This window comes from Eptesicus fuscus, chromosome 13, assembly GCF_027574615.1.
Source record: "Eptesicus fuscus isolate TK198812 chromosome 13, DD_ASM_mEF_20220401, whole genome shotgun sequence".
Taxonomy (NCBI): Eukaryota; Metazoa; Chordata; class Mammalia; order Chiroptera; family Vespertilionidae; genus Eptesicus; species Eptesicus fuscus.
This window is the reverse complement of record NC_072485.1, coordinates 80,440,818-80,463,515: the sequence shown is the minus strand read 5'-3', so window position 1 is coordinate 80,463,515 and position 22,698 is coordinate 80,440,818. Positions and strand designations below refer to the sequence as shown.

At 63.6% G+C, this 22,698-nt stretch overlaps 2 protein-coding genes across 5 annotated transcripts in view; one reads left to right on the top strand and one right to left on the bottom strand.

The window, feature by feature from the left end:
- The window catches only part of MACROD1 (mono-ADP ribosylhydrolase 1), a 128,590-nt gene that overhangs the window by 86,440 nt on the left and 19,452 nt on the right, over positions 1 to 22,698 (bottom strand). The window lies entirely within an intron of this gene.
- Positions 3,454 to 5,475, top strand: FLRT1 (fibronectin leucine rich transmembrane protein 1). The gene has a single exon (XM_008159046.3). It carries the CDS (start codon positions 3,454 to 3,456, stop codon positions 5,473 to 5,475), a length of 2,022 nt encoding a protein of 673 aa, XP_008157268.2.

Here is a 22,698-nt window from a genome sequence, read left to right as displayed (position 1 = left end):
TCTCCCAGAACCAGGGGGCTCAGAGTGGGTGGCCTTGGGGAGGGGGTAGCAGAAGCGACTGCAGCCAAGATGGATGAGGCCCACTGATAGGGGGACAGAAAGGCCTTGGGTCCCTGCCTCCCAGGTGCTGGTTGGCTATCCATCAGGCATCTCTGAAATATGCAATTTACACTCCGTTATTGATGCCGGGGCCTGTGGGGGCTGCAGGCTGCGGCCATGAGCTGAGTGGGCGCCGGGAACGGACTTCCATGCCAGGGAAGGCGGTGGCTGGCCTTGCCTTTGGCCTCAACAAGCCTGCCCCCTGCTCAGGGCACAGGGGCCACCCGCATCCCCGTGCCAGGACACAGCCTTGGCAGACCCGAAAGGGGGGTGTCCTCTGACCATCTGCTGGGGCCCCAGCAGGGGCTCTCCCAGGCTTGGACTTGACCCCTGAGACCAAGGGGGTGGCCTCTGGGCAGGCCTGCACCTTGCTGTCCTCAGCACCTGCCCTGGCCCTGGCCCTGGCCCTCTGCTCCTACGCAGCTTGGGACAGGACTCCAGGCTCCGTCGCCTGCGAGGTCTGGCTCCGTGCAGATGAAGGAAGGGACAGGTGTGAGGCTGGAAACCGGGGCTGGCTGTGACCTGGATAGGCCCCTCACCCCCGAGCCTCAGGCTGCTCGGCTATAAAAGGGGACAGAGGACGTGTGTACGTGGCGGGGTGAAGGTACAGACGCATGCCTGTGAAGGGGGGGGGTGAGGTCTGGCTGGAGGGCTCCCCCTGCTGCCTGGGCTCTCCCTGTCCTCCGGAGGTCAGCTACCCAGGTGTGTGGGACCGTTACCTGCTCTGAGCCCATCTGTCCTATGACCTGGGCCAGTGCCTTCCCGGTCCCGGGTATAATGACCGGTGGGAGTCAGTGGTCAGATGAGGTTGGGCAGCCTGGGACCCCCACGCTGCTCCCAGATCTTACACGGTGGCTCTCAGTGCCGCTGAGGGCAGATGGGCTGGGGAGCATGGTGCGAGGCTCTGGGGGGAGAGGAGAGGGAAGTGGCCAGGTGCCCGGTCAGGGGAACAAAGATGTCAGCCCAATCCGCAGGCAGCAGAGACCGCCTCCGTGTTCCGGGACGGGGGCTGAGCGGGTGAGGACCCGTAGCCTGGGCTGGGGGCCGAGGGCCGAGGCTGCAGTCCTTGGTCCCTCAGGCCAGTGAGTGCCGGTGGAGGGAGCCAGAGCTGGCTTCAAGGGCCCAGATGCTGGGCATGGCTCAGTGCCCCCTCTTCCCCCTCTGGTCCCAGGTGCAGACCCCCGGCACCCTTCCCCTCCCTGATCCTCAGTTGCTTCCAGCCAGGTGTCCTGGGCTGGCCCTTGACCTGCCTTGGGGGACGTTACAGACAAAGCTTCGTGCTGCAGAAAGGCCGTGGGCGGGGTGAGTGCATTAGCGGGGGGCAAGGCCTGAGCTCTCTCCAGAAGGCCTTGGAGCTGCAGGCTGGGCAAGGCCCCTGTAAATGCAAACGGGGCATGAATGTGGGGGGCTAGTGGAGGAGGTGCTCCCACTTCCTCAGTCCCTTCTGTACTCGGGTGGTCCCTGATGCCAAGCCACGCAGGCCAACACAGCCCCTGCCCCTGCCCTGGAGCACCCGAAATGTGGTTGGCACATCAAAACATGATGGTCACCAAAACAGCACGACCCACAGTCCGCGGACACTCAGCGCTCTGAGCTTGGTGATGGAGAGTCTGGCCTGGGCTCCGCCTTCCCACTGCTTCAGTGGCCTTGACGAAGTGCACATCTCCACGCCTCAGCTTTCTCATCTGTCAAATGGGAATGTGAAGGGCTCTGGCCTTGTGTGCTGGGAGGACCAAATGACTTACGTATTCCTAGAGCGCTAGGCGAGGTCTTCATTGTAGGATGAGCTACCGTCCCACCAGAACTGAATCACACGTGGCCAGAACAAGGGGCGTATGGTATGGGCTTACTAAACATCTGTGGGTGACTGGGTGGCCAGATGCCTGGATGGATGGATGGATGGATGGATGGATGGATGGACGGACGGACGGACGGCTCAGTGAGCGGGTGGGTGGATAGAAGGATGGATGACGGAGCAGGTGGAAGCTCTACCTGGCATCAGGAAGCCTAGCAGAGGAGAGGGCATTGGAGCCTGGTCCTGAAGGGTGAGGAGCCGTGTGCTGGAGAAGAGCAGTCCTGACGTAGAGAGACAGAGAAGGAAGAAGGTTGGACAGGGCTGAGACACGGAGACACTTGGCCGCTGGGGCGTGGGAGTGAGGCCCCCACGGGCTCCCGCGCTGAGCGTGTCCCGCTTCTGCTCTGCACACCAGGGCTGCCCCGGCCGGGGCCGCGGCGCGGGGTCCGAGGGGCCATTGCGTCCCACCCCCGAGAAGCCTTTGTGAACCGGGATTTATACAGCAGGCCTTGGCCTGCCGCGTGGAGACACCTTCCCTACCGAGGCTGAAAGATAATTCCTCTTTAATTGATTTCTTTACCATTACGAACAGTAAAATCATGAGAAAGGTCTCGGCTGCAGTTTTTCCATTTGTGAAAACTGGAATTACACCTCCAGGCAGTTCCCTCAGAGCACGGGGCCCTCCCTCCTTTTAAGCGTCTCATTTCTTTAAATGTAAGAAGAAGAAGAAATTACGTATCTGTACATTCAAGTTTTGTGACCTGCGGAAGGGGACAAGGGGTGGGGTAATCTCCCACAGACCGCGGAGCTGGGAGGCCACCGCTGAGGAGGAGAGGTTTCTGTAAATACACGAGGAGGCAGCTCTGTTGACACCTCCTTCTTCTGTCTAAAACGCACGCGTGACGCGGGGCATGTTTTAACACCAGTGAAGCGCCCGCTCTCCCGCTCCCCAGGGACGGCGCAGGCAGCCTCTGTGCCGCAGGTTCGAGTCACGCCCCCACCCCTTTGAGCTCGCAGGCCTCCCCGAAACAAGCTCTCCCTGCGAACCCTGGGTCTGAGCCAGATTGAGTTCCTCACTCCAGTGAGAAATGGCTCGGAATCCATAAAACACGCCCTAAATCCATCCCATCGACACGGGCCAGCCACGGTTAGCGTTCGCCGTGAAAACCGGGTCGGCGTGAAATCCTGAAGGAAGAGACGGAGCTGCGGCGGGGCCCTCGCTAAATGGGCCTCGCCCGGGGCGCAGCGTCGCCGTCCGGGAGGCACGCAGCCTCCGTCTCACTCGCGGGCAACGTGCCGCTTCCACTGAGGCTTAGAGGTAGCCACGTGTCGCCAGAGTCCAACCTAAGCCGGAGCGGTCACCTGTGACATCACCCTGGCACTACGGGGCCGGGGTCCCGTGCCTCCAGGCTCGGTGTCTGCTCACGTCCCCGCCCGCTGCGGCCTCCTGGTGGCACACGGTGGTCACTGTGGCGCCCTCTCACCGCACGGCGCCCTCTCACCGCACGTGTCTTGTGCTCCTTGCAGGTGTTGAGGCCCGGTCCCCCCCGCCATCCACCATGGTGGTGGCACACCCCACTGCCACCGCCGCCACCACGCCTGCTGCCACGGCGACGGCCACGGTCGTGATGGCCACGGCCACCATGGACCTGCGCGACTGGCTGTTCCTCTGCTACGGGCTCATCGCCTTCCTGACGGAGGTCATCGACAGCACCACCTGCCCCTCCGTGTGCCGCTGCGACAACGGCTTCATCTACTGCAACGACCGGGGGCTCACCGCCATCCCCGCCGACATCCCCGACGGCGCCACCACCCTCTACCTGCAGAACAACCAGATCAACAACGCCGGCATCCCCCAGGGCCTCAAGGCCAAGGTCAGCGTGCAGGTCATCTACCTGTACGACAACGCCCTGGACGAGTTCCCCGTCAACCTGCCCCGCTCGCTGCGGGAGCTGCACCTGCAGGACAACAACGTGCGCGCCATCGCCCGGGCCTCGCTGGCCCGCCTCCCGCTGCTGGAGAAGCTGCACCTGGACGACAACTCCGTGTCCACCGTCAGCATCGAGGAGGACGCCTTCGCCGACAGCCAGCGGCTCAAGCTGCTCTTCCTGAGCCGCAACCACCTGAGCAGCATCCCCTCGGGGCTGCCCCGCACGCTGGAGGAGCTGCGGCTGGACGACAACCGGATCTCCACCATCCCGCTGCACGCCTTCAAGGGCCTGCACAGCCTCCGGCGCCTGGTGCTCGACGGCAACCTGCTGGCCAACCAGCGCATCGCCGACGACACCTTCAGCCGCCTGCAGAACCTCACCGAGCTCTCGCTGGTGCGCAACTCGCTGGCCGCCCCGCCCCTCAACCTGCCCAGCGCCCACCTGCAGAAGCTCTACCTGCAGGACAACGCCATCAGCCACGTCCCCTACAACACGCTGGCCAAGATGCGCGAGCTGGAGCGCCTGGACCTGTCCAACAACAACCTCACCACGCTGCCCCGCGGCCTGTTCGACGACCTGGAGAACCTGGCCCAGCTGCTGCTCCGGAACAACCCCTGGTTCTGCGGCTGCAACCTCATGTGGCTGCGGGACTGGGTGAAGGCGCGGGCGGCCGTGGTCAACGTGCGCGGCCTCATGTGCCAGGGCCCCGAGAAGGTGCGGGGCATGGCCATCAAGGACATCACCAGCGAGATGGACGCGTGCTTCGAGGCGGGGCCCCAAGGCGGCGCGGCCCACGCGGCCGCCAAGACGACCGCCGGCCACCACGCCTCCGCCACCACGCCCCAGGGCTCGCTCTTCACCCTCAAGGCCAAGAGGCCGGGCCTGCGCCTTCCCGACTCCAACCTGGACTACCCCATGGCCACGGGCGAGGGCGCCAAGACCCTGGTCCTCCACGTGAAGCCCCTGACGGCGGACTCCATCCGCATCACGTGGAAGGCCACGCTCCCCGCCGCCTCCTTCCGGCTCAGCTGGCTGCGCCTGGGCCACAGCCCGGCCGTGGGCTCCATCACAGAGACCCTGGTGCAGGGGGACAAGACGGAGTACCTGCTGACGGCCCTGGAGCCCAAGTCCACCTACATCATCTGCATGGTCACCATGGAGACGGGCAACACCTACGCGGCCGACGAGACGCCCGTGTGCGCCAAGGCGGAGACGGCCGACAGCTACGGCCCCACCACCACCCTCAACCAGGAGCAGAACGCCAACCCCATGGCCGGCCTGCCCCTGGCGGGCATCGTGGGGGGCGCGGTGGCGCTCGTCTTGCTCTTCCTGGTCCTGGGGGCCCTCTGCTGGTACGTGCACCGCGCCGGGGACCTGCTGAGCCGGGAGCGGGCCTACCCCCGGGGCGGCCAGAAGGGCAGCTACCTGGAGTCGGGGACCAAGAAGGACAACTCCATCCTGGAGGTCCGAGGCCCGGGGCTGCAGATGCTGCCCATCAACCCTTACCGCGCCAAAGAGGAGTACGTGATCCACACCATCTTCCCCTCCAACGGCAGCAGCCTGTGCAGGGGCACGCACACCGTCGGCTACGGCACCACGCGGGGCTACCGTGGCGGCGGCATCCCCGACATAGACTATTCCTACACATGAGGCCGCCCCCACCTCCTCCCGGCGCGGCGACCCCGCGGCTTTGCCCCGCTTGCTGCCACCCGACAGAGCAAGGAGAAGGACTCCGCGGCGACTTCCCCAGCAAAAAGCCACGTGTGGGGAGGGCTGGCACTTTTCTAGAACACAGCAGTGAGGAAAAAAGGTTTTTTTAAGGATAGAAGACGGGCGGGGGGTGGGTTGTCGTTGCCGAAGACATAATTTATACCCAATTATGCCAGTTGGGGAGGGAAGGACTAAAAATAACACTGCAGGAAGGGCTGGGTCGGGTGTTTTCCCCTGAAGTGGAAAGATACTACCTGTACCGCGTCTGTGCACGCCTCCTGCTCTGCCCAGGGCCGTCACGAGGGGCCCGCCAGAGAGAAGCCGCCGTGGGACACGGACGCCCCCGCGCAGCGCTCGCTGCCAGCCGCTCACCGGCAACGACGCGATGGGACATGTTCAGGCCCCTCACCCAGGAGAGGAGGGGGAGTTAGAGCTTTTCTCCCGTCTCCTCCCCGGCTCTTCCCATACCATCTCCCTCACAGGTTTTCAGAAATACCGCGTCTTTTACTGCGTTCTTTGAACAGTGATGGAACCAGTTAAAAACTAGACTCCCTTTTCCTGTCGGAACCCTCTTCACATCCACGGGCCACACGCCGTGGAAGCCCCCGGAAGCTGCGGCCTCTCTGGCCACTTGGAGTTGCGTCCATCCACCCATCGCGAGGTTGCGTCTCTAAACACAGACGAGTAGACAGAGCCACGGAGATGGTCCTGACAGCACCTCCTGGGTCCGTTCGTACCATTTCTTGAGACAATAGAGTCATGAACATGTTGCTTTCTCCTAACAGTCAGTGAGTGAGTAGACACGGTGTGTTGGGGATCGGAGTGGGGTGGGGGTGGGGGGGCCAATGCCGTTCCTAAAGGCAGAGGCGTGTCTGTTCTGGACGGGTGGCTGGGGGGACCCCGGGCAAGGGATGCTTTCCGTTTGATCCTATCTCAGGTTGGCCAGAGCTGGGCCATGCTTTCTGATATAGAGAAACGTTCTTTAACTGCCAGTGCCCTCCTCTCCCCCCGCCCCCCATTTTCCCCCTCCACACTTGCAGTCACCTCAGTAGCTCCTCCTCTGTGCTCTGTGCTTCCTCCTGGGACAGGTAGCTGGTGCGGGGATGGGTTTTGTGTGTGTTTTCAAATCAGCTGATTAGATCTAATGGTTTCCATGGCTGCTCAAACAACACCCAGAAAAAGACACGGAAATTCTCAGAAAAGCCCTGGGAGACAGCACTCCCGAGTGCAAAACCCTCAGCCGTGCCCACCCGGGACTGTCCTGGAGACGGAGGCCCAGGTCTCCCGAGAAACAAGCCGGCCCCCAAAAGGCGCTGGCTGGCCGGGGCCCCCGCAGAGTTCAGGCTGCATTGCCTCCCCCGGAAGCACCATGGCCATCCTTTATCAGCTGACGGTGCGGCGTGGCGAGCCGCGAGATGAAAACGATGATGAAATAACGACAGCAAATCTGGACGGAAGAGCGGGCGGGCGCCCGGGGTTCTGCTCGCTCTGCGTCCCTGTTCTCGGGAACGGGGTCGCCATCCGTCAGCCTGCCACGTGCCCCCGCACCGGGGAAGAGCGGCGTCAAAGGCGAGGCGCTGGCCGGAGGGCAGGGAGGGTGAGAAGGGGTCCAGCCGCAGGCGGCGGCGTTTTCAGAGGCCTCGGCTGCTCCGACCAAAGCCAAAGGCAGGAGGGCGACACCGAACAGCGGGCACAGGGCCGACTGCTCGATGGACATGAAAAGATGCTGCTGGCCCTGCGGTGAGGGGGTGGGCGGAAGGGACACAGACCGCGTGGACGGAGGAGAGACGCGGCCGGGCTCGCCACGGCCTGGCCGGAGGAAGGGTCCCACCCAGTGGGGCTCCCAGCTCCCCAGCCCCAGGGACAGGCCGAGGGGCACGGACACCTTACGTTCCATTTTTCCCTTTTTCCCCTTTTCCTGTTTTCTCCGACAGTGTCAGGAGATTTTCCAAGCCTTAATTTCACGTGTGTATGAAGGTGGCCTGCGGGGCCTCCAGACACAGGCTCGTTCCCGTTCCCGCAGCTCGGAGGAGCAGGGGGGCCGCTGGGTGTGGCCGGGAGACGAGGGTGGGCCCGGGTGTGGGGCACTGGCTGGAGGGCGGGCGTCCATGGTGTCTGCTGTTTCTGAAATGGGGTCCCCTCCCTCCAGGCACCACTCCTGCCTTCCGCCAGTGTCCCAGGAAAGTTGGTCCCTGGACACCCCACTACCAGCCCCCAGGCCCCCACTGCCAACGGGCTCAGTCCCCCCTCCCACTCTAGGTCCTCCCTCCTCCTCTCCCCAGGCCAGGCAGAGGTCAGGTCATCCCTCCGAGGCTGGGAAGGCACCTGGGGTCAGCAGGGGCCCAGTCCGTGGGGCTGCGTGGAGGGGAGGGCCTTGCAGGCCTAGAACCAGCCTGTATGGAACTCTTCCCCCCAAGAGCATTAAGCAGGCCTGGCCCCCCCCCCCCCACAACCCCCCGGACAGTGTCCCTCTCCTACTCCGGCTCTTGCACGAACAGCGCTCAGGCAGGGCTCACACTGGCTCAGAGCCCAGGCCCTGCCTGACCCGCCGCGCACCGTCCCACCCGTGTGGGCGCAGAAGTTCGTGGAGACTTGGGCCAGCCAGCGCCCTGGGGGCCCCCTCATCCTTTCTGCCCTGAGCATCCCAACACCTTCCCGGCATTCTGTCTGAGAGCGGGACCGCGATGTCCACTGCCTCACGTCCCCCCCAAGCCAGGGAGGGGCCTAAAGCCAGGCCCACTCTGAAACCCCATTCCCTCCGGATCCAACTCCCCCTCCCCCCCACTGGCCACATAACCACGAGCGAGAGGATGCCCCAGGGCCCCCGCCCCCGCCCCCACCCCCCTGGACGCATGTGAGCCGGGGCCTGGGCCACCACTTCTGTCCAGAATCTGCCTTCGGGGGGCGGCCCGCCTGCCCTGGCAGCCTCTAACCCGCCAGGACAACCTGGCTGGCCTCGGCGGTGACACGTGCATCTTGTGGCATTTAAGGCAGGTTTAAAGCAAAAAAAAAAAAAAAAAAGCCCACGACATTTCTTTGGTTAAGTGGTTTACCCTTCGTGGTAATTAGATGTAGCGATTGGACTCTCTTTCCTATTACATGGCAATTTTCCTTTAAATTTCCCCTTTAAAAAAAAAAAAAAAAAAAGGAAGGAGAGGAGGCAGCAGGGCCAGGCGAGACATTTGCATTTTGCGAATGAGGCCTCTAAGCTCGGCTCAGGCGTTGGGCCCAATGTATGGAATGCTTAAGAGATTACTAAGAATAAAATCTATTAATTAGTCATACTCAATCCCACAGACATGACGTGCATCAAAAGCTGCTTTTCTTCCCTTTTCTCCGTCCCTCTTCCTGTGGCCTCCCGAGGCAGCCTCCATCTTCTCCTTTAAACTGGCTCCGCTGCCTGGACCGCCTCCATGGTAACAGGCTGGTGGCGAACCAGGAGGCGACCCTGCCCAGGGCCCTGGTGCTGGGCCTGGGGGCAGGAGCTGGGCAATGGCTTCTCGCTCTGGGTGATGCTGGCAGAGGAGGTGACAGCAGCTGGGAAGAGGGCAGTGGCTTTGGGGGGCCCAGGCTCCCCCACCCAAAGCCGGAAGGCCACGCCTGCCTTGTGCCTCTTCCCCCTCCTTTGACGGGTCCAGGGAAGCCCACCAGCCCCAACAAGGGGAGCCCAAGGCCAGGCAGAGAGTGAGGAGGGGCTAGGGAGGGCCCCCAGAGAGCTACAGGGAACGTGTGCTTTGCAAATCCACAGCCTCTGTTTCCCCTCCTGTAAAGTGGGGGTGGGCTGAGGTGGCGCCTAGCTTCACCCAGTAAAGCTGGGTGCTCCAGAGACCACCTCTCCTCCGCTGGTCCTGGAATCAGTTGGTCCAATACAGGTGACGGAGGACCAGAGCAGAAGGGACAGCCAGGGGAGGGAGGCCTGTGGGTCTGAGCAGGCTGATCGGAGCCTGGCGCGGGGCTGGGCAGCGTGCCTGGGACTGCATCTGAGCCCCCCTCCTCCCCGCCTGGGGGCTGGGGACCGAGGGGAGGACACCTGCCCCCAGAAAACGGCAGCACGAGTCCCAAAGCCAGCCCACGCCACCCCAGAAACCTGCGTCTGCTGAACGCACCAGGGAGGAGGACTGGGCATCCGAGGCGGATGCTTATGGAAAACACAAGGAAAATGGATGCGGCAGATGGGGAGCAATGGGGCTGGGGCACCTGCTGGAAGGAGGGGCCTCGGGGTGCACGGCAGCCTGCGCCCCCAAGGACCAGACCGAGCTCTCGGGGCCAGGACAGGGCCAGGGTCCGCTGCGGGCGTCCCAGGAGCCCAGGCCCCTCCGGCATTCAGGCGGCACAGGTGACGGGCAGCAGACACCTGGTGCTGGCCGGGCGCCAGGCCGAGTGCTAACAAGCAATTCACAGCCTTCCCGAACGCAGGCAGAGGAGGCATCCTTTTCCTGAGGAGGGATAAAAGGCTCAAAAATGCAAATCATTACCATTTACAACCAAGCGAGTCTGCTAAATTGATTAGGAAAGATTAAACTCCTTGGAGGTGAAGGAAAAGGGGATTTTTCGAGTTTTATGAACCTGCCCCCAGCGACCACGCGTGGAGCAGGGATTTATAAGCCGGGCGCAGGGGCTGCCTCCTGGCGGCTGCCGGGGGAGCCGGGGTTCTGTGAAGGCCGACACCACCCAGGCCGGAGCGCTCGGCGTGCCCGTGCACGGGTTGATGAAGCTGGGGCTCCAGCACTGCCCCCGGAGAAACCAAGTCTGCCTCCATCCGGGGCCTTGTGCTCTGGCTCTAAAACAGGGGGCTCCTTGGCCCTGAGGACAGTCATTCCGAAGCTGTCCCAGCCCCCAGCGGAGCCTTGACCCCTGCCCTCCAGATTCTGTCCGCCTGCAGCGGTCACACGTGAGGGGAAGTGGCCAGGCCAGTCACTCAGAGAGGAGGACTCGAGCCATGAGCTTTTCTGCTTCCTTTCTGTCCCAGGATGGGTGCGTCTCCCATCCACCCATCCCTGCCGTCGGTGAAAGGGGAGTGGGGCCAGCTGTACAGGCAGGGAAGGGAAACTCTGGCCTAGCAGAGGAATCCGGCAGTGAGCGCTCCGTCACTGGGAGCATTCAAGGACTTGATGAGGCTATGGCGGGGACTGTCACGGGTCTTGGACTAGACGGTCCTGGTCCCCCCTTTACGTCATCATCCCCAGGACCCGGAAAGGGAGACACGGAGATGACCACTGTGCTGCTCCGGATGACCGGTGCCCTCTGAAAACCCAGGTCCAGGCCATCCCCAGCCCCGTCAAAGAGCTGCCTGTGCTACAGAGAGATGCCACCAAAGTCCCACCCGCAGTGTCCCCGGGAGAGGAAGTACAGACAGGCACCACTCCATCCAGGAGCCTGGACGGGGGGCAGAGGGTGGCCCACCCCTGGGGCTGGCTCACCTGGGGCCGCGGGGCCACCGCCCAGCCTCGGCTCCGGGTCCCGGCTGCCTCCTGGACCTGCTCCCAGTGCCGGGTCCTGCCACGCCAGCTCCCACCACCGTCCCACCGGCTGTTTTCCTAACACACACTCGGCTGCTGGCTCAGACATCCATCCCAGCCGCTGACGGCTGCCTGGGGCGCCGTTCACTCTGCCTTTTTAAGCAGTTACCGTTTCCTTTGAAATGTTCCAAGTGCTTGCCTGGAAAAGGCACGTTTGCTTCTTTAAAAACACTCACCGAAAGGTCCCCGGGCTCTGGATCCCTCCTCCCTCCCTCCACCTCCTCCTCTTCCCTTTGCATTTCGGATGCATTCTTTTTCTCTGGTTTCCTCGGTTCCATGATGGCTGGGTCAGGCCCACTTTCCCACCACAAATGGGATTGGCAGGCGTGCCCAGACCCCCGCGGCCGCAGGGGCAAGGCGGCCCGGCCCGTTCTCCCCGGGGCAGACCTCCACCCCGGGGCAGCTCCTGCCCAGCCTCCGCCCTTGTTGCCGAGGTGCTCTGCTTGTGCCGGGCGGGCAGTGTGGGCCTACTGCGGGGGCTCGCCCCCACGTCCTCGCAAAGCCAGCCCGAGGCCCCGCAGCCACCGGAGCGAGCAGGGCACCCTGACCCCCGTCCTTCCCGCACTCCCACGCCGCCCCCACACCTGAGAGCCGGAAACGCTGAGCCCGGAGAGTCCTTGCAGGAAGGTCTTTGCTGTCACCGCCCTAAATCTCTCTCAGCTGTCAGGGTGGACGGCGGCTCGGGCAGGTGCCAGGCCCCTGAGCCCGTCCGTGTCGGGTCACTGAGCCCAGCACAGCGCCTGGCACACGGCTGCTCCGTCACCTCTTCTCCAACCCTCCCCTCGCCTCCTGGTCCTCCCGCCCACGTCTGCCCCTCAGGCTCGGCCCCAAGGCCCAGGCAAAGGGCCCACGCATGTTAGCAACTGCCCCCACCAATCCGGCACCTGCCCCCTGGCAGCCGAGCACGAGGGGCCTCTCAGGGTTCCTCCTCTCGGAAGCAGCTCACTCCGCTCTCCTTGGACCCACGATCATCAGCTGGGCCCAACGGGGAAAGCCAGCCACGGGGCGGCGTTCGCAGGCAGCCTGGCGGACTCAGTCACCCCTGAGCCGAGCCTCGGGTGGGTGACAAAGAGGGCGGAGAACTGGGTGTCCCACCTGTGTGACCCTCGGGCCACCCGCCCGGAGGAACTAGCCAAGCTTTCTCCTCAACACGAGCTGCCAAGCCACAGACCGGGGCTGCCACACGCTGTCTCCCGGGGGCTGGCGGCCCGGGCGCCTCTCCCCTGCCCGCCTCGCCCCTGCCCTGCGCGGAGGACACACCTGCAGCGTCCCAGAGGCCACCCGTCTCTGGCCGGTCCTGTCTCCGGAAGCTCTGGCTCCCCGGCGGAAGATACAAAACTCTGAAACTAGCCTTAGTTTTTCTTCTTTAAAAACATGTTTTTATTGATTTCAGAGAGGAAGGGAGAGGGAGAGAGAGAAACATCAATGATGAGAGAGAATCATTGATTGGCTGCCTCCTGCACGCCCCACACTGGGGATCGAGCCCGAAACCCGGGAATGTGTCCCGACCGGGAATCGAACCGTGACCTCCTGGTTCACAGGTCGATGCTCAGTCACTGAGCCACGCCGGCCAGGCACTAGCCTTAGCTTTTTTTACCTGACCCAGCACGCCACATGCCAGCAGGCCACTGGGCCCGCTGAGACGCCCACCCGGCGTCCGGGGCCGGGCGGCAGACTGCAGTGGGTGGGGGGTTCTTTGGACGGGGGAACCTGGTGCCTTGCAGCTCACAGAGATGCTGAGAGCCGTGGGGAGGGGTCTGGATGGCCCTGCCTGTGAGGTTTGTCATCTGGAAGGGGGAGGGGGGGAGCGATGGTGCGGAAGGTTGGGGAGGCTGCGGGGTTGGAATGTGGAGAGCCAGCTGGCTGGAGCGGACGCCCGCTCATTACGAATGTCCCCCAGGAGGGTGTGAACGGGAGGCAAAGGGGAAAAGTCCGCTGAGAGAGACCCCGGCGTGAACACGGCAGAGGGAACGTTTTTGAAGACCCACCCGCAGCAGACCCCTTTGCCGGTCAAGGTTGTGGCGCGGCCTTCGGCGTTGAGCGTTCCGGAGCCTCGCTCAGCGGGACCCGTTCCCGGTGGTCTGGGGAGGAGGCTGGGGGGGTCCTCAGCCGGGCCCTGGAGAAGGGTGGGCCCCTCCCCTACAGAAGGCGGGTGCCTCATCTCCTGAAAGCCTGTGACCAAGGTCCCTTCCGCTGCCGAGGGACCCCAGCCCCCCTGGGCCCCACCCCTCCCTCCCCTGCGGGATCAGCCCCATAGGGCCCCTGGGCCGCACACCCCTTGTTTTTCCCCTGTTTTTCTGAAGGGCAAAGCAGCCTCGGGGGCTGGAGGGATGGGACCACCCCTCCGGCTGCCTGCTGCCGTCTGAGGCCCGGCGGGCTGACCCGGCCCGGCCTCGGCCGCCGCCCTCCCAGCCTCAGCACCACAGAGGGTTTTGGAAACCGACACACCGACGCCCACCACGACCACCACACAAACCAAAGTGCACTGCGCCCGCCCGGCCTCCTTCCTGTAGGTGCCTTGAAGCGTCCATGTCGACACGAATGTGATGAACTATCTGGTCCTATTTTCTGTTTGTCTGTTTTCATATGAAACGTCCGAGTCCACTCCCCTTGTCCTTTCTTGAAATAAATAGATTTAACTTTTACCGCCGTCTCGCTGCTGACTCTGTCGCACAGTCTGGACGCCCACCCCTCCTCCCCAGGGTGGCGCTGGCCCGGGCGGTGGCGGGGGTTGGGGGGTGGGGGGTGTTGGATAGAGACTCTGGGTTGGGGCACCATCGGCACCAGAATGATTCTGCCCCAAGAGGAGAGGGACCTCTGACCCCATCCCACAGGCCTCGAGGAAGGAGACCTCCCCGTAAAGGCAAACTCCGAGGGGGTCCCCATGTGGAGACAGTACGGGGAGCTGTGGGTCGGCCCAGACGAGGCGCTGGCACCCCGTGGGCATTCGGATGCGGCTGGGATTGCACGGGCTCTTCCTTGGCCGGGTGCACACTTCCTGGCCCCCCCTGCCAGGTGCAGGCCTCTGCATACACCCCGGCTTCCACAACCTTCTAGGCCTTATCTGAGGTCTCAGATCAGGAAAAGAAAAAATCATTCTCCGTGAGAACAGCAGCAGCTGCTGCTAAATTAACATAAGTCATTACTTGCGCCTTAGATCCGATTTCACTCTGGGTCCGGGTTAATGAGCTTCTCCTTAGGTTCCAAGGAGGCGAAGTCATTCTCGATGTCTGTGGGTGGCACGTGGCCCTCCTGGGGTGACTCGGGAGGCTCTGACCCCACAGGTGACCCTCTGCCCTCACCTTCTCCCATCCTTCCACCCACTGCGGGCAGGAGCCAGCCCCAAGGGACCAGGCCAAAGAGCAGCCCAGGAGGTGAGCGCCCCGGGGCCAGCGCACAGGGGGTGCGCAGGAGGGCAGGGGGCGTAGGAGTGGGGGAGGCCAGCTCACCTCACCCTCTACACACGGGCAGTCGTGCACAAACCAGGGAGCCCCCGAGGTTCTCTTCACGCCCAGGCAGGAGGGCTGGGTTCCCAAACTGTGTTCCTCTGGAGCTAACGGAGGCTCTGCCAGGAAGGGTTCGCGGCCACAGGCTTTGGGAACCACTGGATTGGAGCTACTGCTGTGCGGAGGGTGCCTCCGACCGGGCCTTGGAGCCCCTCGGCGTCCCTCCGGACTGGGTGAGACCCACGGGCCCCAGCACTCACCCCTGTGCCTCAGTTTCCACCTCTGTAGAAGGTGCATGGTGGGAGCTCATCGCTCTCATTTCTACCATCACGGCAGCACCAAGCCTGCTGACGCCAGGTTCTAGAAGCTTCCTGCCTCCTGCCTCCACTTCCCGGGAAGGGTCTCTGGCCTCGCCAAGCATCCCAGAGGGGAGGTGACCAAACCCAGGAAGAGTCTAACACCCCAAACCACACCCCCACACCCACGCTCTGTGGTCTGTTCTTAGCACCCGGCCTCGGAGGCGCCAGAAGCTTCCGAGGTCACCCAGACACCCCGAAATGCTGCCTCAGGTCTTGCTCATCCATGTTCAGGCGCCCCAAACAAAGCGTCTCTGGGCTACACGCTGGCACCCCCCTCCCCCTCACACCCTGGTCCTCCTGCCAGCACCTGCCTCCCGGCGCCCGCTGCGCCCCCCCCCCCCCTCCCGGGGGCGCCTCTGAGGGACCCTCCCCTCCAGCGGCTCCGTGAATAGGCTCTCTCTGCCGCTAACTGACGGCGCGGAGACAAGCCACGCTCCCCTCGGAGATTTACAGGGGAAGTGAAATCTTATTTGCACCGCTGCCAAGCCGGGCCGCGGTGAATTACGCCTGGAGAAGAGCCCCGGCCGCGCCTCGCGGAAGCGCTGCGTCGGAGACGGGCTTATTAAAAGCACCGCGGCCACATTTCAACCTGTTCCAGGTGTTAAGTAATTTACTGCCGCCCAGAACTCAGCGGTGGGTTTTTATCATTTTCATTTCCATGATGCAGGCGCGTGCCCCCGAGAGGTCCCTGCACAGGGAACTTGGGTCTGAACGCTCCCTGCCACCCGCCCCGGGCACTGCGGGGGGCAACGGGGAGCAGGGGCCTGAGGAAGGGCAAGGATGAGGGCTCGAGGGGCAGCAGACGGCCCTGACGCATCCCAGGGTTACACCAGGCTTGGCCAAGCACAGAGCGGCAGGGAGGGCAGGCTCTGAGACCTCCCCCCCACGTGTGGGGGCCCAGTGATCCCCCAAAGCACGGGGGTGGTTTCTGAAGGCAGCCACAGCAGACTGCGGGAGCAGCCCACCGCTGTCTCAGGACCAACTGCCAGCCACACGATCCTCGAGTCTTTACCGAGCACCCACCGCGGGCCAGGCCCTGCTCCGATGGCTGATTGACATCTCCGAGAGGCAAATCAGCTCTTGGAAGAAAAGATGCTGGCGTGGGGGGCACTCGAGGGGGAGGGGCAGGGAGGGAGAGAGCCCGCCTCACTGAGCACCTGCTCTGGGCCAGGCACGGCAGCGGCCCTCGAAGCAGGGGCCTCCCACGTCACACATGGAGGCGCAGAGCCGCTGGGTGCCGGCACCCTGTGCCTTTCCTGGGGACATGCGGTGAGGGGCCCTTCCCCCACCCCGAGAAGCTCTGGGGGGATGCACAGCCTCCGTTCGCAGAAACTTCGGACAGGGGCCGTGCCGTCTGGGGCCCGCAGGGTCACAGAGGGCCTGCTCAGCAGTGCTGGGCGGAGGGCGGGCTCCCGCCTGCACGGTGGGCGTAAGCCTATTATGGAGGCTCGGGGGCCCAGCCGACGCTCTTTCCGAGCCCCTTCTCTCAGATACTCCAGCCCAAGGGGAATCTTCCAAGCCCGGCTGAGCCACGAGCAGAGGTTCTTTAATTAGCTTTCCCCTGGATCGGGGCCTGCAAATGGATTAGTCGTGGTGGGACGGAGATAGGGAACGGAGTCCTCCTTAAAGCTGAAATTACAAAGGGGGGTCAAGGGCCTCACCAGAGACAGCGGGGTCCCCTCCCCCCGGCAGCAGGCCCTCCCAGCTCCCCAGGGACTGGCGGAGGGAACCTGTCACCAGGAAGACACGCGGATGTGCTCGCAGCGAGGCCGAGGCCCCCGGGAAGCTGGCACGGAGAGACACTTGGCTCGGCCTGGCTGTGTGCCTGAGCCTTCTAACGAACATGCTTCCTCCCATGTGGCCGCCCAGATCTGAACTTCGTAATCAGGGGGGATTTCCTAAAGGGGCACCCCTCTGTGACAGGCAAAACGGCGCGGCCCCATGGCACTGGGTGCCCGGCATCTGTCACCAGGATCCGTTCTGGCGGATCCCCGTTTTCACCCAAGCAAACCGAGGTCCAGGCCTAAGGAGCTTGCCCAAGGCCAAAACCTGCCCAGGCTCCTCCCACAGCCCCCAGGCCTGGCCTATAGGAGGCCTTAGGAGGAGGCTTGATGGGGGGTCAGTGAGCCTGGAAGGAAGGCACAGATGGGCCCCCACCAGATACTACTGTGGGGAAGGAGGCCGCTAGGCCGCCGCCTCCAGGAAGCCCTCCCTGACCAGCCCACCAATGCACTTACACCCTGTGCTGTGACCCTGCTGTCCCTACTCTACAGCCAGCGCCTTCTAGAGCAGGGACTGGAAGGAGGGCTGCACCCACCTCCGTCTGGGGAACCGGAAAGAGAAGCCTAGAGGAGGCCAGGCCTCGGGAGCAGGAGAACAGGAAAGCGGGAACCCAGCAAGGGGAGGCGACCTGGGATCCCGGGAGTGGAGCCCTCGGCTGGCGCCACCCTCAGGGCCAGGCTCTCCTGCCGCTGACTTCGCCCAAGGAGGCTCCTGAGGGATGGGTGGGAGGACAATTCCAGAGCTTGGAGGCCCAGCTTCCCGGGACTGAAGCATCTGACGAATGACCTGTGCCCTCCTCCTCGAGCTTCGCATCAAAGGCGGCTCTGGGTGGGCAGCCACGCTGGGCTCTGCAAACGCAGCCGCCCTCAGGGACAGGCAGAGAAAGGGCATCTGGCCCGAGCCTCCGTGGCTTCCTGCTCCCTGTGCAGCAAGCGGAGCTACACCCGGGTGCCACCTGGGGCCCATCTGGACGCTCCACCTGGCTCCCCGTCCTGACCCTCCAGGCAGGTCTGCCCAGGGTCAGGTCATTACAGGTGACTGCACCCACCCAGGAGCGGCCGGGCCCACAGAGACCAGGACCACCCACCGCTGAGGAAGCGTGTGCACCCCCAGGGCCAGGGGGCTGGGCTGGGGTGAGGCTGGGAGCCAATCTCCCCTCCAGAAGCACCTGCAGCGGCAGGCGTGGTCGGGCAAGCAAGGGACCTGGAGGCAGGGGCGGCGGCCCTGCCGAGCCTTCCTGCGAGCAGAGAGGAGTCCCGTGTGCTTTCCGGCACCCAAGTGTTTCTGAGCACCTAGAGGTGCGGGATTGGTGCACGGGATTGGTGCACGCGGGATTGGTGCCTCTGCAGCGGGAAGAAGGATGCCTCTTATTTCAATTAGCCTTTTCTTGATTGCGTGCAAAGTTCTGCATCTTTCCACTTGTTTACTGGCTATTTGTTTCTCTCCTTCCGGGAATTGCCTGCCTCCATCTTTTGCCCATTTTTCTTGTTGATTTGTGGGGGCTCTTCGCATATTAAGAGAAGTGGAGGAGCAGCCTTCTCTCGGGCAGCCCCGCAGGGCCTCCCCCAGCCTCTTCGGTCCCGGGAAAGGGAGGAGGGCTGGTGTGGGTTTCTGGGGGCTCCCACGGAAGGCCTACCCCCCGCCCAGCTCCCCATGGGCCCACGCTGCCGGTGGGAGCCCCTGCCAGGCCTGCATCTCAGCTGGCAAAACCCAGAGGGCTTATTTTTCACTTACATGAGGCGTCTGCACTGCCTGTGGCTGGCGGGGTGCCCCCTGATGGCACTCGAGGGGAGCCAGCGGGTGTAGCTGGGCATCCAGGAGGAGGGGGTGACTTTCACCTTCCCAGGCCAGCTCCGTGGGGACCATCCCGCAAAAGGGGCAGGTCCCGAAGGCCCCGGCTGACTCTCCCACCAGATTCCGGGGTCCCTGCTGGCACACACCATCCCTGCCCCCTCCTCCAGCTACGATGGTCCCTGCCTAAAGAGTGACCAGGCCGAGGAGGGCACACCGGAGCCCTGCCCCTCACCCTCTGCCAGCTGACCTTCCGGGGCCTGGCATTCCCCAACCCTGTGGTTTATTTTCCCTCCCAAGCTTTCCATACTTCAGCAGACAACGCAGGCCGTAAACCTGATTTCTAAAGCCTCTAAGGGTAATAACATCGAGGGGGCTGGGGAAAGAAAGCCCCTCCTCTCCTCCATCACGGCTGCCGGAGCTCGCGGGGCCCTCTCCACAGCTGGGGCCGCCGCTCAGGGCAGCCCGCAGACGCCCCTGCGCCAGCCGGTAAATGGCGGCTCGGCCCAGGTTCCCAGGACCCGCAGCAGCCAGGGAGGCTGCAAACCGCCTGCTTACCTCCTCCCTGGCTCCCCTGCTCACGGCTGCACAAACCAGGGAGCGCTCCCGGGATCCCCAGGCGCCCCCTTCCCCACCCCTCACTACCCGGTGCAGCCTGCAGGCCGCTGTCCTGGGCCGGCCGTGGCCACAGTGATAGAGATGGTCAATGCGAAGGGCGGGTGGCCTGGTGGGCGTCCCGGGCAGCCACGCCCAGCAGCCTGCTCTGCACCGCGCCCGATGAGCCTCCGGGAGGGCAGGCGGCACTGCCCCAGGCGCCACTGTGACCGCTGATGACAAGAGGGATTGGGGCCCTGCAGGGACCTGGAGAGCTCAGCTCGCCCCCCGCGCTCTCCAAACAGCCCCCCCTCCATCCTGGGCTGACGGCACACCTGCTAACCAGAAGGACACCCAGAACTACAGTGGTTACCACGTGCCCATCCCCCTCATTCACTCACTCATTCCTTCAAAGGTGACAGGGTGGGGGGCCCAGATGACAGGGAGCAGACGTGGTTCAAGTGTCCTGACCTGCCCGGAGACAAGTCCCCACAGCAGCCCTGCGCCGGCTCCTCACCCTGAAAAGGGGGGCGCTAAAGCCGCCTCCCAGGTCACTGGGTGATGTGTGTCGGGGCTCAGAGGGTTGCTGGGCAGGGGGCGGGGACCACCATCAGCTGCTGGGGGGCAAGGGCTGGGCCAGCTGTGAGGACAAAGTATAGCGGGCAGGTCCCACCAGCCAGAGGGGAGAGGGCCCGTCTGGCGTCGGGGGATGGACCAGGTGACCCCCAGTCGCTTCCAGGTCAGGATGGGAAATGTCGGAAGACAGGGCATCCAGGCGGTAAAACCCCGCCTTCGGGGCAGATCCACTGTGCAGCCAGCCGATCCACAGCCAAGGGCTAGGGAGGCCCCTGGGTGTGGTGGTGGGGGTGGGGGAGGGGCACTCGGCTGGCTCTCGGGAGCCCCTCCCGGAAGTCACTCATCCTCCTCCTTCAGGATTAAAACATGTCACGACAAGGCATTAGCCACGGGCTCGGCTCCGGCTTAAGGAACTACAAAGAGGTAGAGAGAGAGGATCTTCCAACCAGGACTCCCCTCCCCTGCAAAGGGCCCCTCTGGGAGGGGGAGGGCAGTGGGGTGCCAGCCCCCGGGAGCATGGCTGTGGGGCTCTGAGCCAGCATTTGCACGGAGGGCTCGGTGGTTCTGGAATTTATGCAGCTGCCTGTGTGGGTCCTAAGGCGAGACGAATCTCCAGGCCGCTTTTCTCAGCGGGAACAAGCCTTTTCTTCAAATCAATGGTGACACATTTTTAAACTGCCATATTAAGGAGGGAAGGATTCTGCCGGCCCCCTGGGGGCAACCCTTATTAGTCACTGGCTCACAGGAGAGAGACTGCAGCGGCAGACCCAGCGGGCCTGGGCAAGGCAAGAGGCCGGAGACCCGGCCCACGGACACGGGGATGGGTGGCGACAAGAGGGCAGAGGGCGCCTCCCAAGTCGGAAGCCACGCCATGTGAGGGACGGTGCGGTGAGGGAGTGAGACTGGAGGGGGAGCTGGAGCAAGGTAGGAAGCATCTGCAGGGAAAATAAAGAACCGCGGGTAAGGGTCATCGATGGGGAGGAAGGAGGAAAAAGGGAGAGAGCAGAAAGAATGCGCTAGAGGCGTTAAGCTGATGTTTAAACTGATTCCCAAGTGTGGAGCTATAGAACCTAAAATCTTGTTTCACATTTTGCTCCGGCTGCCAGGAAGCTCAAAGCCACATTTCCTATTCCGTGGCGAGGGACTTGCTCGGCCTGGTTTTGACCCGGTGGAGACGAGGGTGGTTTCCGGGAGCCAAGCTGCCCGAGCAGCCACGCCGCCTCCCTGGGACCAGACGTCAGCACCGAGGGGCACGTGGCAGGGCTGAGCGGGGGCCACGACCCGGAACCCGGCCAGAGGCCAGCAGCTTGGAAAGCACGTGCCCAGGATGTGGAGGCCCACAGGCTCCAGGCGCGGCCAAGGGCACGTGGTGTGTCCTTCGAGGGGCCCTGGTCGGCGCCCTCCCTGGCCTCTTGTTCCTTTTTATTTCTGTGTTAACGGCTCCCTGGTTTTATTGGACCGATATTTCAGCGGAAAGAGGTGGGCTAAACGTTTTTTAAAAATCAATTCCAGCTCAAACGCCCACTTCCTCCGTGGTAACGGCCGCCATTTATCGAGTTCCAATGGCCCGTGGCGTGTGCACGTGGCCTCCGGAGCCTCGCCATCCCCTGCGGAGGGATGTCGCTCTGCCAGGCTTCCGGTGGAGGAAACCGGGGCTCAGAGGTCAAGGTCACAGGAGCTCCTAAGTGGCCACCGCAGCCCCATCCGACATGTCCCCTGGTGCGCCCCCACTCTGACCCCAGCACCCTGCTCTGCACCCAGAGGGGGCCCCCACCCCATTGTTAGGAGGGAGATGAATCCGAGTTAAGGTCAAGGCCGAGGAGGCCACGGTCAGGTGGCCCCTAGAAGTCCATCAACCCCTGGCCCTGCCTACGACCCCCTGTTCCCCGCTCTGCCCAACCCCAAGGCTTCGGCCACGACCCAGGGAAGTTCCCTGCCGGCTGCCAGACGGGATTTAGCTCCTTGAACAGTCGAAGCCGCAAAACTCCCGTCGCCGATGTCAATTCTGGGCCATTTGCCGAGTGGATTTTAATGTTCCTGCTTCCCCTCAACATCCTCAGCAAGGCAGCTCTTGCTTTTCAAAGGGGACGTGGCGTTTGATGGTGTTTAAGCCGTCGTGAAATACAGCCAGGCGGCAACAATAAAACAGACGCGGGCCCTGCTGGCAGGGGGATGGCTGACAGCCGGCGCCTCCCCACATGCCACGCGCAGCGCAGCTACTATTTTTATGGCAATTACCGCGTCCGGGACAGGGAGGCCGCAGCGTGCAGAGGTGGGTGCTGCTGCACCAGGACCATTTGTTGCCCCTGGGAGTGGGGTGCAGCTTGGGGGGGCACGGGGGGCGGGTAATGAACCAAGGCGGCGGGGCCAGCCTGGGGCCCAGCAGAGAAGGCCGACCATGGCCTCCACCCTCAGTCCCATCTGTGCTCACGGCCTCCTCCGTCCACTGCCTCCCACGTCCACATCCCAGGTCTCAGCCACCCAGCGCCTGCTCCGGAGTCCTCTGCCTTCTGCCTCCCGACATCCACAGTCGTAAGCGGCTGTGTCCCTCCCCGCCCCTGCCCAGCATGTGCCCCCGGACAGCCCACGCCACCCAAGGGTCCTTGGCCACGGGAGATACTAGGCAGGCGTCCCCGCGCCCCCTCCCCCACCACAGCAGTGGGCAGCAGGGGCCGGACCCTGTCCACACACGGACCCTGAGCATCGGAGGGCCCGCCCTCCGGAGAGGTCGGTGGGCGGGGAACGGACCTCACTAATGAGAACAATAGTTATCGTTCACTGAGCCGCTACGGTGCACAAGGCACTACAGGCAATAACTCACTTTTCCTCTTTTTTGTAAAAATGTATCTTATTGTTCAGAGTATTACGGACGTCCTCCATGTCGCCCCATCGCCCCCATCCACCCGCTCCCGCCCCGCCCCCGGCCTTCACCTCCCTGTGGTCCGAGTCCATGGGTTATGCATAAACGCATATAAGATCTTTGGTTAACCTCTTCCCGCCGCCCCCCTTCCCTCTGAGATTCCTTAGTCTGTTCCTTAACCCTCCCATGAGGCCGGGGCACATGTGGAAACTGAGGCCCGGGGAAGCATTAGTGGA